The sequence below is a fragment of the Larimichthys crocea genome, chromosome XXIV (assembly GCF_000972845.2).
Source record: "Larimichthys crocea isolate SSNF chromosome XXIV, L_crocea_2.0, whole genome shotgun sequence".
In the NCBI taxonomy this organism is placed as follows: domain Eukaryota; kingdom Metazoa; phylum Chordata; class Actinopteri; family Sciaenidae; genus Larimichthys; species Larimichthys crocea.
Genome location: NC_040034.1, coordinates 19798534 through 19815223, shown reverse-complemented (window position 1 = coordinate 19815223; position 16690 = coordinate 19798534). Strand labels below are relative to the sequence as shown.

General features: G+C 41.4%; 1 protein-coding gene across 1 annotated transcript; it reads right to left on the bottom strand.

Annotated features, from left to right (window-relative positions):
* Positions 1-426: 426 nt before the first annotated feature.
* rin3 (Ras and Rab interactor 3) lies at positions 427-16191 on the bottom strand. Its single transcript, XM_010743783.3, has 14 exons — positions 15954-16191; positions 11269-11821; positions 10079-10190; positions 9895-9967; positions 9502-9593; positions 7703-8780; positions 5816-5996; positions 5522-5693; positions 4419-4540; positions 4060-4246; positions 3138-3269; positions 2849-3015; positions 2604-2718; positions 427-1421 (listed from the first exon to the last, which is right to left on the bottom strand). The coding sequence occupies exons 1-14, from the start codon at positions 15986-15988 to the stop codon at positions 1165-1167; spliced, it is 3276 nt and encodes a 1091-aa protein (XP_010742085.2). The 5' UTR covers positions 15989-16191; the 3' UTR covers positions 427-1164.
* Between the last annotated feature and the right edge of the window lie 499 nt (positions 16192-16690).

Below are 16690 nucleotides of genomic sequence, written 5' to 3'. Positions count from 1 at the left end.
ATTGCCGCTTGCCCAGCGCCAGTTCTGGTCAGACACCGGCTCCACTCCCCGTCAGCATTCCTCGCGTCCCAGGCCTGATAACTTCCTCTTCTTCCTTGTGGTCAAAAATGCCTGTGGTACAAACTCTAACACTCCCCCGGTGTTCTGAGCTCACAGTCCAGGCAGCCCGGCTAACAAACTGAGCTAACATTAGCTAACAGCAGCTACAGTTGGCAGCAGTTTACTTCACTGTCCATCAGGAAACTCTGTAAATCACAGAGAGTTGAGGTGGAGCAGTCGGAGGACATCAGAGGGAAAACCAGAAAACATTTTCTCCATAAAATATGATCCAGTTTCACCAAAACCAGTCAAATAGTTGGTCGTGTGTGACTTAGTGCTGTAACACTGCAACTCCTTCAGCACAATTGATTTAAATGAGAAACCACATTGGCAAACTGTAAAAGCCAGTTTATTTACAATACAATCAGTATACAGAAGACAAATGTGGAGATTGTTGTAATGAAAATGAACATTTAGGTCCATATGGCTACTATACTTGTGCTTTGAATAAAAAAATGCTGCAAAGGACTTTCCACCCCTTTAAACATGTGCTTGAGCAGCTGTTTTTTCACAAAGTAAAGTTGATCTAAATACTGTGAATAAAGAAATTACAGATTCATCCTCTTAAGTAATGACTAACATACAGTCTACCCCTGTTTGAAGCAGATGTCTTGAGCACCAGAGAAAGTAACATAAAGTATCATAGAGTATAAACAGTATTAACATGATCATATATGTGCATGTTAGAATTACATTTTATAAAACCATAAAAAAAACTCCTGCAGTCCCCGGGGTTCCAGACCCCTTTACAAATCTGTCTTTTATCTCTTTGTTTTCTCATTTTCGTTGGTCACTGCTCTCTTCTGTGACGTCAGACCAGCCAGAAACACAAACTCATATAAATCTCATTCAAAAGATACTACACATGTTTCATCACTTTCAACATTTTGTGATATTCTGCATGAATCTGTTTCAATTAGATCAATATTTGAAGTGAGACCTGAGATTTAAACATTCCTTACTTTTTTTTCCTTCTTCTTTTGAATCAGTACATTGTTGATGCAGTCACCACATTGATGGAGTTACCATAGTGATACAGTAGCTACCACTGTGATGCTGGAGCTGTTACAAGGTAATCAAACTCTCCTCTTCTGCCTCCAGCTCTACAGTATCGACAGCTGGGAGGAGGCTCTCTGCAGGTGGAGCTGGAGGCGGGTCAGTAGGACAGCTGCGACTGGGCTGGTTGTTGTTGGGTTGGTCGATGGGGTGATAGACAAAGCAGTAGGATCCAGGTTGACAGCTGTTCTTAACACTGACAGCCAGCTCTGTTGGGGCCAGGGGCCGGTGAACACCATCTGTATACACACTGAGGATGTAGGAGTCTAGAACAAAGAAACAAGGAGGAATGCCATTACTCTGAGAATAATAATAATGTAGTCTGTGTGTTAGGTACTGAGCTGGAATTGGGATGTGATTAGCTTAGCATAAAGACTGGAGGCAGGGGGAAACAGCTAGCCTGGTACTCTCAAAGTTCATGCCTACAAGCATCTCTAAACCTGAATAATTAACATTTTTGTGGCTTGTGGCTTTAGAAGAAGTGCTGTGCTGTAAGCAGTTCTTGATGAACAATGGTTTACCATTTCAGCTACACGGCATTTCTGGCTGCGGCATTTTATTACAGGTCTCTCTGTATGAGCACTATGGTACCAAACATAGCAACCTGTCTGTAATGATTAGACTAGCAAGCTGCACACAGTCACTACGCCTGACTGTTACCGGTCAAGGAGTTCCATCATTTAACGTCCCCTGAAACGTCCATCCATCATTTTCTATAACCGCTTGTCCTTATCAGGGTTGCAGGGGGCTGATCCCATCTGAAATTGGACAAGTGCGATGCCAGTTCATCACAGGCAGCCACACAGAGACAACCATCCATCCACATTCACATCTATGGGCAATCTGGAGTCACCAATTCACCTGCTTTTAATTGTGGGAGAAAACCCACACATGTGGAGAACATGCAAACTCCACACAGGCTAACCATTTCACCTGACTCCATACTTCCTTTGCCACACTTTCCCTAAATTTGTCCCTAAATTAAATTTTTTGACTTATCATTTTATTCTGTTTTGCAATGTTGCATTACAATATTTTTTAAATGCTCTGCCATCAGTTGCTTAATTAAAATGATTTACTGATGATTTAGCTTCTGAGTACAGTTATAATCCTGATGATGTGTTGTATCAAGTTGCATCATAGGAAGTATGCGATCCATGAATATATATATATATGTGTATATAAATGTGTGTGTGTGTATATATATCGATATATATACTATATATAGATATATATCTACTCTATCTATCTATCTCTCTCTGTGGTGTGTCTTGTAGTGTGTGTGTGTGTGTGGGTGGTGTGGTGGTGTTGTGTGTACTGTCTGTCCTCTATCTACCCTCTCTCTCATCGTATCTCTCGCGCTCTCTCTCTCTCTATCTCTCTCTCTCTCTCTCTCTCGTTCTCTCTATCTCTCTCTCTCTCGCTGTCCCTGTGTCTTCGCTCTTTCCCTTCTTCAAAGCGTGCAGCACACTGTTCAGCTAGCTGCTCAATAGTCGTGGTTGGGAGGACGCCCAGAGTTTTTGGGTTGGTTCCAATCTCAGGACAACACACTGTCAGAAAGTCCTTTACAAAACACATACACAGACAAGTTACACAAAGATAACAGCATGGACACATCACAGATTCTTTTCTGTATGTTTCTGACAGTTTTGATACTCTGTACGTGCGTGCGTATGTGTGTATGTGTGTGTACCCTAACAGATCCTTGGGCCATGCGCTCCTGGTTCAGTGTGCGTCTTCTCTCCCAGCGATGGATGGAGTCCTGAACCTCTCTGCTGAGCTGCCGCGTTGCTGACCTCTGCTGGTCAAAAGTCTTAATGTGCTCCAGAGCCCCGTAGGTGGTGGTCAGATAATAAGAACCTACACACACACACACAGACACACACACACACACACACAGTGAGGGGCAGGCATGATCAGTAATGTAATAAAGACATTGTCGCCAAAAAAAAGTGTTTAAATATTTGTGTGTGCGTGTGTACCTTCCCCGAGTGCTAATGATGGGTCCATCAACTCCATCATGTATTCAACATCCATCTGCAGGTTGGACAGATTGGATCTAGCCAGGACATACATCATTACAGGCAGGAAGTCATCAGCACCATGGGCCCGCCCTAAACACACACACACACACACACACACACACACACACATACACACACACACACACACACACACACGCCGCACACATATAAATATTTTGACACTGTAAACTCCAGAGGAAACAAATTTAGTTTTGAGGTGGAGATGCTTATGAAGCAAATTTACTTGCTTAAATTTGAGTTTGTACTTTATAAGCAGGTTGGTTGTTTGGATCAGTTGCTGCTTTGTTGTCAGGGTAGAAAAGCCTCTGAAACAGTGCCAAGGGGGCACTGGTGGTAATTACAGGATAATGGTACATTTAGTTTCCCTTCATTTCCCAAGATTGCCTTGAGTCAGTTGCTTTAGAGGCAGCAACTAAATAGCTGGCTGATACTGACACAATATCAATATTTTAAATTACGTTCCAGCAATCTCATTGTAGTAATCTCAAAATTGTAGTATTTTGATATACGTATATAAATTAATTCATTTCCTTTTTCAAAAAACAGAAGGAGGAGGTCACATATCACTAGGGGTACATGTGCCATAGTTTGTGAACTAGTGTCACTGACATCAATCAATTGTCATATTATGACAGTGAAGCTTTAGGTCCAAGAAAACTTAGCTCAGCCAAAAAAGGATGCTCGCTATGAGGCCAAAAATGCAAACAGATGAGGAAGCCTGCAAAATGTATTCGGTGTAAAATGTATTGACTTGAATTAAGTGTTAACTTAAGACATGGAAACATGTCTCCTGCTCGGGTACGGTATGTTTACTCCTTGTTTTACTTAGAGTTGTTAAGGGATTGTTAAAAGTCCTGACCTGGACTGCTGACAGACATGGAGTCGTAGATAATCTTGCAGGCCTTCAGCAGCAGCTCGATCTTTTTCTGGGGAGAATACTCCAGATGGAGTTTGTTCAGTTTGATGCTGATCTTCTCCATAGCAGGGGCCTCAGGGACGGCAGTGGTTATTCCTAATGCAGTGGTGGTGCTGCCTAGGACAACAGACTGACACACACAACTTCACAGCATCAGAATCACGACTGCTACTGCTGCTGTTAGGGTGAATAGAAATGTCCTGTACAGCACTGTGTGCAGACTCTTGAAGCGTTATTGCACTTGTTAGTAATAATTGGCTGGTTGGTAACAACTACTCCCATGTGCTCATGTCCAGTCCTACCTGGTTCTGTGCCAGTTGTTTCAGACTGCTGTTGTTGGTGTGCAGTTCCTCTAGACTTTGGTAAATTGGCCCCCTCAGTGGCTTTAGTACACTCTTACACAGAGCAGCTTCTGCTATGCCCTCTGCATGGACACACATACACAAAGCATTCAATATGTTTATAATTTCTCATCTTCTCATCAAAATAACCATATACTTGATCAGCAGCTGTCTGACACTAACAGTTATCGCAAAAGTAAACACTACTGTATCAGCTTTACACAGCAAGTACTGCAGGGTGGATCAATTGAATTCTTTTCAGGTTAAATCAACATTGTGTAACTTTTCTCTCATAAACTAACACTGACACTGACTTGTAATCAGGTGAATGGTGTCTCGTCTGTTCTCATGCTATGTAACTTTGGGCTGGGGAGAAGTATGTAACGCTTTACGGTACTGAGTCACACACCACCAACTATTTGACTGATTTTTGTTGGACTAGTCAGTAATATTAGCTGCTGCTATGTCTTGTGTTGCTGACCTTGCTCGATGTTTGGCTGTTAGCAAAGTTGTCTAGTTTTTGATCATAAGTAATGTAATCAAGAACAAATACACGTGTACAGCTGTCCATATTTACCACAGTGGGATTACACTCACTGACAAATTGCAAAAATGCTTTGATTGTTTTTCATCACAGGAAAAATATTATATTGGGTATAAAACATTATTTGCCAGACATCTTTAAGTTATTTTAGTGCTATAGACTATTTAAAGTGACACTCCTGAAGTTATAGTGTTGCGCTCCCATAATGTCTCAACTGTCAGACTGAATAAAAATTAAAGCAGAAGACGCCAAGATATCCTCATCCACAATTTGGATGCATGGAAAATACAGGACTACATTTCCCACAATGCAATTCAATTGTATGTTTATTTTCATATTTCAATTGCATGTCCCTGAGGGCTTTTTGTCATAAATTTGACATTTCTAAATTTAAGCTCAGTTGGACCTTTGTGACATTATCAGGGTTATTTTCTCAGATTTGACACAGCTCCTTCACACCCACAGAAGAAGTCACTTTAACAATTCAGCTGAATAAACGTAGTATAAATAACACAGTTACCCAGTTTGTCTTGTGCATACTGATGTTGTGGCTCCAGCATGGCTTGCAGCTCTGTACTCTGTAGGAGGTAACTCTTCAGTTGAGTCACCATCTGTCTGATTTCCTGTAACAGCTCAGTGGAGGAAGAGTGGTTTGACATGGTCTCCAAGGTGAACGTACGGTGTTCCTTTACCTAAATACAAAATGTGAAAGCAGAATTTGTGTTTCAGACTTTTGGCTCCTGTTGTTATATCAGCTGATTATTGATGTTGAACTTTAAATCCAAGGCAGATCTTTCTCCCTCAGTGTACTCACCAGGTTACCAAAGTAGCTCAGAGGGTCCCTGGCCAGCTCTACGATACGCTGTGTGAGGCGGCGGTCATGGCTGATGAGGCCAGTGAGGACGGTGGACAGGCGATAGCGGGCTCGGTCCAACATAACAGTGGTGGGGGTTCTCCTTACTGATACCTTGGGGCTGCGGCTCCCTGCAGGGCGACTGGAAAGAAACATTTAGTCAGTGTTTTTCTTGATTCTCTTCATTTCTTATACATTGCATTACATGCTACTAATCCTCTTCAAAACAGTAAGATTCAGATTCAGATTCAGATTCAGATTCAGTGACACATACAAAACATTCAAATATAGAAAGCATGACTCTTGACTTTGAGTCCTTTGACCAACTTAGTGTTACCAGTTGATTATGAGGTCCAGTTTTCTTCTTTGCAGGGGTGAGATGTGGAGATCTGACTGCAAATAGTAGCTCAAAATGATTGTGGTTTGTTAGTTTGAACTCTGTGTGTAGTTCCCTTCTAAAAAGCAACACAAATATTTGAATTGGAAACTTTTTCTCTGTTACTTTAAACTTTTCCCAGTTTATGGAAGTTTTAAATCTTTAATAGCTGCATGTTTGTGGTAAAGAGGCTAAGACTTTATGTTGTTACTTTAGAGGGCAAATTCTTGGTAACACACAAATAAATAATTTATGAAATGCATGAATTAAGCCAACTGCAATATAGGGATTATTCTAGAAGAATCATGATACTAATATAACATGACAGTTTTAGGTTGTTTCTTATTATTATTCCCAAAAAGAGAGGAGAAGCCCACTCTTGACTATGTGAGGAGCATTCACGAGGGCAGTTAAAAAGGATCTTTACTGAGTTTCCAGGCGCGCTACAGCATGTGCTAAAACATTGTATAAAGCCTTTTGTGGCTCTAAAACGAAGCTGTGAGACATTTTCCTCTGCATCACTTGATGATACTTTTTAATAAACTGTCCATCATGAGTCCAACAGCTACAAAGCTACAAAACTTTAAAACAGTGAAATTGATTAATTAAACTTTAATCTTGTCATTACTCCTGAAATATTTTAATTAAGAATTTGATATAGCAGGAATTTCCTTGGTACATTTTAGTGAATAAAAAAAAAGCCTGAATCAGTGATGACTCATCAATACATCTGAGACATCTGAGAGATATTTTTTCTGTGTAACTCGACGTCATCCTTTGCTTTGATGAGATTTGGTGCACCACAAGGTCTATTTTGAAACCCCTCTTCCTCTTCCTTTTCCTCTTGATGTCTCGACTGCAGCCAAAGTGTGGGCTGTCCAAATCTCTGACCTGCTAATAGAAAAAGTCAGATTCCCACTTGTAAACTCGGGGAGGAAATCCATCTACTCTGACTTCATTAGGAAGCAGTTGTTTTAACATTTTGATGTAATAAAATACTTTCTAATTTGTTCTTTTGGGAAGAGTTGTATGTGCACATACTTTCTAATTTAGTTTATTTGTTCATAGATTAACAAATTAAACACTTGGGGTGTTCCAATGTTAACTCGCTAACCAGCTATAGCAAATAAAATCTATTAATGATGGTTGTAATCTCAGCTATTAAAATTGATCACCATTATCCATTACAGAACCCATTAATGGTTAAGCTTTGCACCACCTTGGGATGGAAACCTAAACGTATGTGCTGTGTGAGAATGGCTTCAAGGGCGAACCAACACAAACTAAGGTAGGCCGGCCTTAATGAACTTTGTTTTTTTAAAAGATTTTTGTTATTTTTGCTTTGGACAAGACAGATTTGGACAGAAAAAGCAGAGAGAGAGAGCTGATGACATGCAGCCAAGGGCCCAGGTTGGATTCGAACCCATGGCCGCAGCATTGCATATGTGCTCTACCCCCCAATCCAGACCTACTTGTGGTTTTGCTCCTGTTCCTGGTTTCCCTCTCCTTCCTCCTCTGTGCTGCTGGTGGAACAGGAGTCGGGGTCGGTTCCCAGCACAGCGCCCCCCTGTGGCGAGTACAGTGACACATCCGGCCGTCGTGCTGGGGAGGGAGGGGGCACTCTCATCCCAGCACCAGCACCAACACTCTGATTGGTTGATCCTCCTCCGGCCTGGTTGGGGCACACAGGTGTCTCCGGGGTACATGGTTTCCTCCTCGGTGGAGGGACTGGCCGGGTCGGTTTCTTCACTAGTGATGGACACTGTGAGCTGGATTTTTGTTTATCATCCTCTTTATCTGTTACCATCTCTTTTTCTTGCTTTTCATCCTCCTTCTCTCTCTTTTCTGTGTCCTTCTTTACCTCCTCCTCCGGATGTTGACTATTGTTCTCCTGTTCAACACCCTCACTAAGCAGACCTGATTTACTTACTGTTTTCTCCTCTCCTCTCTCTCCTCCCTCCACTCTTTTTGCAGGATTTTGTCCCTTCTCTCTCTCCCTCCCTTCTCCTGCATCTCGGTCAGTGCTCTTCCTGGAGGAGGTGCGACGGAGAGGAGCAGGAGGCAGAGGGGGAGCGGCTCGGCTCTGCAGGGGTACAGGAGGCCTCGACGGTGGAGGTGATGTTGACATTGACTTCCTTTCTTCTCTCTCTCCTACTCCTCCCCTTCCTTCTTCTTTTCTCTCAGCTGCTGGAGATACAGAAGATGAAGTGTGATGCGAGGAGGCAGAGGAGAAGAGGAGGCCCATCCCAGACCCTGAGGCCAGGCTAGGAGGTCGAGGTGGGGGGCGCTTGTATTTAATTTCCTGGTTAGACGTGATTTTAGCCGGACCTTTGACCTCTGGGTTGACTTTCTGTGGGGCTTCTCCATTCTGCAGGGAGGAGCTGATGTTTTGATTGGGAATTATATCAGGTTTAGAGGTAGAGGAGTGGTTCAGGACTTTGTCGGGGCTCTCCTCCACAGTGATTGGGTTTACATACAAGTAAGGTCTGCTGTGGTTCTCATCCAAATCGTTGTTCTTTGCCTGCTGGTTCAGATTAGATGTCCAGAAATCTGCGACAGAAACAGTCAGTGTCTTAAAAAAGTTTCTTTGTACTCAATCACTCATTTACTCACTTTTAGCATTTACTTAGTTGATGATGTCTGTTTCACACGATATGATGACTTGAACGTGAATGAGTATGCCTTATTAAATAGTATGATTAATTCAGCATGTTAGGAAGTTGTCTGCTCAAAAAAGGGTGCAGTGACCACTATGTCTAAATTACTTCACAGCCCAGCTCTGCTATGAGAGGTGTGGCCCGGTGCAGTGAATTCTTGGAGTCTTGTTGTTGAGGTTGCAAGAAATAGTCGTGCACATACAGCATGAATTTCCACTTCAGTTGCAGATTAAACAAATATAGTGTAATAATGTTAATTAGTGAGTGATTAGAGGTGCTGGTAGGTAGATTTTGTTACCTTTGTACAGAGTTAGGGAGGCTGTTTGTTTTAACTTGCTTAAACTTGAATTAACACATTTCTAAAATATCAGATTATTCCTTTAAGCATACTGTGTGTGTGTGTGTGTGTGTGTGTGTGTGTGTGTGTGTATATATATTTACATCTGCATCTGCATGTTTTCATACACGCTATCATTCATATACGGTATATTTTTTCCATTTAAACATTACTAACTGTGTGTTATCAACACAGGTCATTTTATCTTCTCCCTTTAATTGCTGTTTCCTGCTCTTTGCTACAGCTGTGACCCAACTAATGATGTAGATTAATCTACCTGCACCCATAGCAGAGATGACCTCCAGCTCTTCTCTCTTAGTTGCCGTGGTAATGGCCTTGGGTAACCTCAGCGGGATGGCCAGGATGTCCCTGATTGGTGGATTCAATAAAAAAAAAGCCGGCATTAAGTGTAAGCAGGCAGTTTTGGAAACATCACATCGTGCTGTGTTTGTAGTTTTGTGTCATTTCCATGGTGTTATGTGTGTGTATGTGTGTGTATTGTGCATATATGTATTTAATATATATATATATATATATATATATAGATTGGTTTACCTGGCGTATCCTACACACTCTTTTCTTGTCAGTGTTAACAGATTATGTATTTATTTATTTATTTATTTATTTATTTATTTTCATATACCGTATCCTATATGTCTATATGTTTTACCTGCTGGCGCAGTAGAAGGAAATCAGTTTAAAGATGTCATCAAAAACCAGACAGGAACCGTCTAAGTGAACAACTAAGACAGAAAATAATTTAAGAATGAATCCATGTTATCTGTGCAAATCTTGCATTTTGTATTTCAACTACCTCGAGCTTCAGTAGAAGCTCTCAGACGGGTAACACGTACATTTTTTCTGCTGCTTGACCGTCAGCTTGTGTATGAGCGGCGGTCCCTGTTCATCAGGCAGCCGTACTAACAGTGTCAGGCCCTTGTCCTCTTTGCTGTGAACCAGGAACGCCTGCGAATATCAACATGGGAGATCACAACTTTGAGGTCAGAGTGCAGTAAAATCATGTTTTAGAAATACAGTATGGATGCACAAACAACACAAACATTAGACGTATCATATGCCAGGTTGAGAAACACACTAACTGGCGAAGTTCAGCCAATATCGGTTTTGAAAGCTGATACTAATACTTGTTTGCAGCTGCCAATATTTTGTGTCAACACTTTATTTTCCATGTCTCCTCGTTTCCTCCAATTTCCAATAATAAAAGTGGTGAATGATGCTTGCTTTTTTCCGAGAGCGAGATGGATTGATATAAATCTGTGCATCAAGTACGTAGCTAAAGTACAGCTGGGAGGCGACTAGTGTTTTTGAACTTTGGACAGAGGAATGCGAGTTGTTTCTTCCTGCTTCCAGTTTTCATGCAAAGCTAAGCTGAATGTGTCCGTGCTCTACATAGAAGTGTTTCTTACTATCTACTAAGGCCATAAAATACACGCACATTACTGCAACCCAAAGTATATTTATACACTTCAAGTCTGACACTGTGTATCGCCGCCAACATGTAGAGACGACCAACGCCTAATATTGTACCTGAATGCATCCTGTGTACGGTGTAGACCTAAACGGAGCACTTGAGCTGCTCACATTATACAGACCACAGATGATGTGTGACACATCATTCACAGACATGAGAGTCACATCGACCTTCTTGTTTAACTCTCAGAGAGAAAGCAAATAATTGATTCTCCAGAATGTCTAGGAAATTCCTCTGGAAGTCCACAACTGCTCAGACAGATGTCTGTATTTTTCTTGTAATTTCATCCAAATTATTTCCAGGAATCATATTAGGAAATGATGGAATTCTAAAATAAAGTGTTGACCAATAAGTTTTGTTGCACAAATATTTGAAATAATGCAATCTTCATGATTTAGCTGTGTCCTTTCAGAGCATCATAGGACATGAAGTGTCTATAATTGTTATGTATTATTATACAACAAGCCTTAACTCTTCTAGGTGATTGTCATACAACATAACTGTAAACTCTAATTAATGAAAACGGTGTGTGTAAGTGTGTGTGTGTCTCACCCCAGCCATCTCTTTCTCCATTATATTTGTAGTTTGGTCCTGGCTGAGTCCTTTGGGCTGCCATACCGAGGCGCTCCCAATCAGCCGATCTATAGGACTCAGCAATGGAGGAGTTGGTGTGGATGGCGGATTGAAAGGGGGAACTTGAGGTGGAGGTGACGATGAGGAAGAGGATGTGGTTGTTGGAGATAATATAGGAGGAAGAGGAGTAAAAGAGGGATCAGAGGAGACAGTTGGCTGAAGAGAAATCAGGGTAGTGGGAGAGACCGGAGTAGGGGAGAGAGGAGGAGGAAGAGATGGGGGAGGATTGAAGGCAGGAGGGAGAGGTTTGGAGGCAGGAGGGAGAGGTGGAGGGAGGGATGGAGGAGTGGATGGAGGTAGAGGAGGGACCTGGGAGGACCTCGCCGTAGGAGGTGGAGGTTTGGGTCGACACGGCCGTGCTGGAGGGAGAGAAGAGGGCAGGGAAGGTGGGGAGAGTGGAGTAGATGGAGGGAGGGAGGCGATAGATAGGACAGCTGGAGTGTCAAGTGTTCCCGTCAGAGGGCTTGTCATGCTGTAAAGAAAAAAAGAGTAAAGGTCATGGATGGAGTTAACACACAAAGGATTTGTTTATGTCTTGTTAATTTGCTTCCAGAAACAAGCATCTGGTGACCAGAACTTGACGCATTACTGTGACTACAGAAACATTGACTGGAGTTTAAGTTAACTCTGCGTCGTGCAGGCAGTTTGTGACACATGATGTGTTTCATTACTGTGAATAATTGAAACTGTTGTTGAAAAGACATCTGTTTGCTATAAGGAATCTGGTGAATTGTTTTGCACAGAGGCTGCTTTAGGGCACGAAATAGACACATGTCATAGAAAATTGTAACTTTTCTCTTATGAACTAACGTCTGTTAAATCCTGTTGATGCTACACTGACTTGTAATCAGGTGAATGGTGTCTCTGTCATTCGTACGTCTGTTCTCACACTATGTAACTTTGGGCTCCGGGTCGGGAGAAGTACGTAACACTTTACGGCACTAAGTCACACACCACCAACTATTTGACTGATTTTGGTGAAACTGGATCATATTTTATGGAGAAAATGTTTTCTGCTTTTCCCTCTGATGTCCTCCAGCTGCTCCGCCTCAACTCTCTGTGATTTACAGAGTTTCCTGATGGACAGTGAAGTATACTGCTGCCAACTGTAGCTGCTGTTAGCTAATGTTAGCTCAGTTTGTTAGCCGGACTGCCCAGACTGTGAGCTTAGAGCACCAGGGGAGTGTTCAGGCATGGGTGATTGCTGACCGCGAGTGTAGCCAGCGTCATGCCAGAACCAGAGCTGGGCAAGTGGGCAATGTAACCTATGGTCATAATGACAGAGGAGAAAAGGTCAAAGAGGATGTTGACAGAAGCTAAGAAGAGAAAAGGAGAGAGTGAATAAGCAAGAAGCGACTGTGTGTCTTGTGTTGTGTGTACAACTGTCCATATTTACCACAGTGGGATTACACTCTGAAACTAAAACTAAATAAAAAAAAATACAGATGCACGCATTAAACACGTACACGACATACTACTACACTGACATAAAAGTGTAATAGCGAGCATGTTAGCAAACAGCTTTCCATTTACACATCCTTGAAACAACATTATAATTTATATGGGGTCGTGTTTCTGTCCACCCATTGGATATGAGGCCAATACTCACTCTCCTTTAAGCTCTGTTTTGTTCTCCACCAGCCCCTGACAAAAAATTTTGTTTCTCTAGCAGCTCAATGCTCCACTACCTTCACTAGCTAGTTGCTAACTTTGCCTGTAACTTTTGTGCTTCATTTACCATCTCCTGCTAAACCAAAACAATGAACTAAAAGGCAATAAAATACGAGAGTTGGAGGTGATTTTCTGTGTGTTTATCACTATAAGTGACACATTTCACATTACCCATAATTAATCTTATACCTTAACTGGTCAGAATGCAGAATGCATATTAGCTGCTAGCTAATATCACCATGTCTCGTGTCTTACGTTTTGCTCAACAACACCAAGAAGGGAGAAGTACAACATTGTCATGTCTGAGGAAACATTGGGGTTGCATGTGATTAGAAAGATATGGAGTTATTTACAGTAGTATTGACAAATGTCAGAGGAGAGTTGTGTAAACGGATCCCTGTAGATTTGGAATTGTATAGAATAATCTGTGAATGGATACATAAATCTGTAAATGCATACAGATCTATGAAGAAATTGGTTGAAATGCAGACAAGTCATCAGTTACGACTCATGCAGGCCTCTCGCGACTTTTGCTACACTTCATGGCAGCGATCTGCACATGTTTGGAGATTTGTCTGTGTGCTTCATGCCTCGGTAGATATGCACGCCCAGTGACTTAAGCCTTGATAACATATTAGCTGTTACAGTTAAGGTAGCTTGAAAAATGAAGGAAAATGGATAAAAAACTTTGAGCAACAACAATATCAGCAGGCGATAGTACAATGATGTCCTATTGATATTGAATAAAATGCTACAGAATGCCAGGTCATTGCATTTCCTACTTTTTTCTGCCAGGCTGAACAGCTGCAACTAGCAACTGGGTAACTCTACTTTACCCTCAAATAGCAGGAAACATCACGTTGTGGTTATTGTAAATAGCTCAGATGTGTGACAATAGGTCCTATATTTGTTTGAGCTTTGAGCCAGTTTCACTTAGATGCAGTGGACACTGCGTTGAATGCTACAGCATGTTGTTATGAACTCAGTTTAATGGTGTCTGTTGAAATGGCGTGCATGCATTTGTTATAAAATACAGGCTTTTAATGAGCATCACCGCCAGTCCAATTTTAGATTTAAAACATGCTTTCCATGCTGTTCAGACGGCTGGCTCCCTCTTCTGTAAGTTTAGGCGAGCAAGCTAACACAGTTACAGTAGAAAGTTTGCACGTTGTTGGCAAACCTTGTTTTGCACCACAAGAGCAATGATGTAACATTCTGCCTGAGCCCTTTGAGCTTCCGCTCCATCTCTGTTTATACTTCCAGCTGAGCCTTGCATTTGAACAGAAGGAAAAAAAAGTACCCCTCTTTAAAAGAAAGAACAACAATCAATCCCATGATCCCATAAATAGCTAGCAGCTAATCGCTTTTATGAAAGAACAATAAGTTTAAAGGGTCAGTTCACTCCCACCATTCCCTGCCTAAAACATGCAGATAGATTTGTTTTTTATTGAATCAGTTTTGACATTTACATATCTTGTATTGAACACAGAGTGTATAGTACACAGTACAGAGACCTCCCTATTAACAGTTTTCACTGGCACTACAGTCTACCAAAGAAGTAGTCCCTTAAAACCGAGGTCTGTAGACATCTGAGAGAACCAACTAACCCCACTCTTTGTTCCTTCAACCACTGAATCACATTTTAACATTTCAGCCCTGCAAAAATTGAGGAAATCGCACGACTACAGAACACGCCCCAGAAGTCTTGTTTGTGCAACACGTCATGCTCGTTCACAGGAAAGGGGGTGAAATAATCGTTAGGTCAGCTAAATCTGGGATACCAGTAAAAAACACAGTTGTCAGAAAAACACTTAGCACAGACACCCTGGAAAACACTGTATTTGACTGTATCTTCATTAATATTTAGTAAAACCTACCACTATCACTATCTTATTATAGTCACAGAGATGTTAGAAATAATATTCATCCAAGGACATTTGTTTTAAATGTGTGATGTGAGAATTATTTGCAGTCCATGGGATAACAGTGCATGGAAAGTAATCAAGTGCCAGTTTAGTACTTCACTTGAGTGTTAGCTACTAGTAATAGATCATTTTTACCTCTGATCCAATACAATTTAAAGAGAGTTTACATCCAAATCAGATGATACGATTAAAAAAATGTGATGCATTGTTACGGGTTAATCTGCGCAACAGAATAACTTGAATAAACTCTATAAGTATAACAATAATATCATCTTTCTGCGTTAATTCTGATACTTTCCCCTCTTAACATTTCCATGCAGGACTTATGCTTTTACATGACTATGGATCTGAATACTTCATGCACCCCTGCCTTTGTTTGACCCAACATGACCTTTAGGATAATCACATTCTCACTAAAATATAAGAAAGAAAGCAACACAATCCTGGCACCAGCTCCTCCACAAAATAAAACTATACTTTTTTCATTTGATAACCTTTATTCTCAAAGGAGAAAATGTTCAGCAGCAACACAAACTAACCAATCTAAATAAGTCCAATAAGTATGGCACATTTCACCTCAGCATCATCACCAAACAGTGTAAAGTTTAAAGTTGAGGCAGTTGTACTGCAAAGAGTGAAATATCCATCGGACATTGAAACTCTTGGCATATAACGGTCTCACACTGTCCCGTACAAGTGTGATCAAATCCAAATGTCAGCATTTCTCTAACAAACAAATTTCTCTCTTTCTGCAATTATTAGAAATCTGGTTTGGTGAGTTAACAGGAAATTAGGATGTACTATATAAAAAAGTCTTAGAAACTACTGACCTATTTATTAGTCTGTGAGTCATCACATCTGTTTTTCCTGCTCTGGCTGCCTGACTTTCGACCTCCCCCTCCCCTCTTTAAACAGTTACAACATTCCCCCACCCTGCCTCGACAGAGTACAGCTCCTGCACTGTATTATAACCCAGCTACATTATCCACAGATCTCTCACAAACTCACCCTGTGTCTTTGGAAACATCGCTGGCTTCCATCATATTTCCACAGATTGAGTGTCTGACTGCTCTCTGTCACTCTGTCTCTCTCTCAGCTCCATCGAAAAAGAAAAACTCCGCCTCCTCTCTGCCCTCCTTTTTCTTCCTCCTGTTGATCGGAGCAGGACTGAATAAGGAAAAACTAAAAGGCAAAGGGAAAATGTGTTTCTCTGTGTCAGCCCTCCCCTCTGTTTCTGTCTCAACTTCCTGAGCTGTTCGTCAGGCAGGAAGAGGCCAAACACTTTGGTCAGACTTCCCCTGCACTCTTTCTTTTTCTCTCTCTCTCTTTGCAATTTCTGTCTCATGCAGTCATGCTATCTGTAGACAGTTCCTCTAGTGTTGTAACTGTTTCTTATGCAGTTAAAGTAACAAATCATCCAAATTATTTGGCAGGATCTTCTTATCTTTACTAATTTTTTAAATTATTATATATATATATATTTTTTTGCACATTTCAGATTACCCCTCACCATTTCAAATCTTAAAACTATGGTATGTATAATGAGACCCTGCTCACATTCCATAGATGTGGCCTAAATATTCAGCAGATGATCTTTTAGCCTCCTCCCCTCTCTCCTCCCCTTTCCTTTAAAGATTTCCAGATGCCGTTCAAACTGTGGAATGTACAACTTCCCTCAAGCTACCCCCTCCTTTCTTTTTCCCTGCCTCCTCACTCCTCCCCCAATTATGTTCACAATTTAAACT

Excerpts from the sequence above, each read along its gene's own strand:
- rin3 (XM_010743783.3), bottom strand. The coding sequence starts at position 15,988 with ATGATGGAAGCCAGCGATGTTTCCAAAGACACAGG. Across the intron at positions 5,694-5,815 it reads TGAGCTACTTTGGTAACCTG|GTAAAGGAACACCGTACGTT; the intron begins GTGAGTACACTG and ends TTTTGTATTTAG. Across the intron at positions 4,541-5,521 it reads GTATGCACAAGACAAACTGG|AGGGCATAGCAGAAGCTGCT; the intron begins GTAACTGTGTTA and ends GTGTCCATGCAG.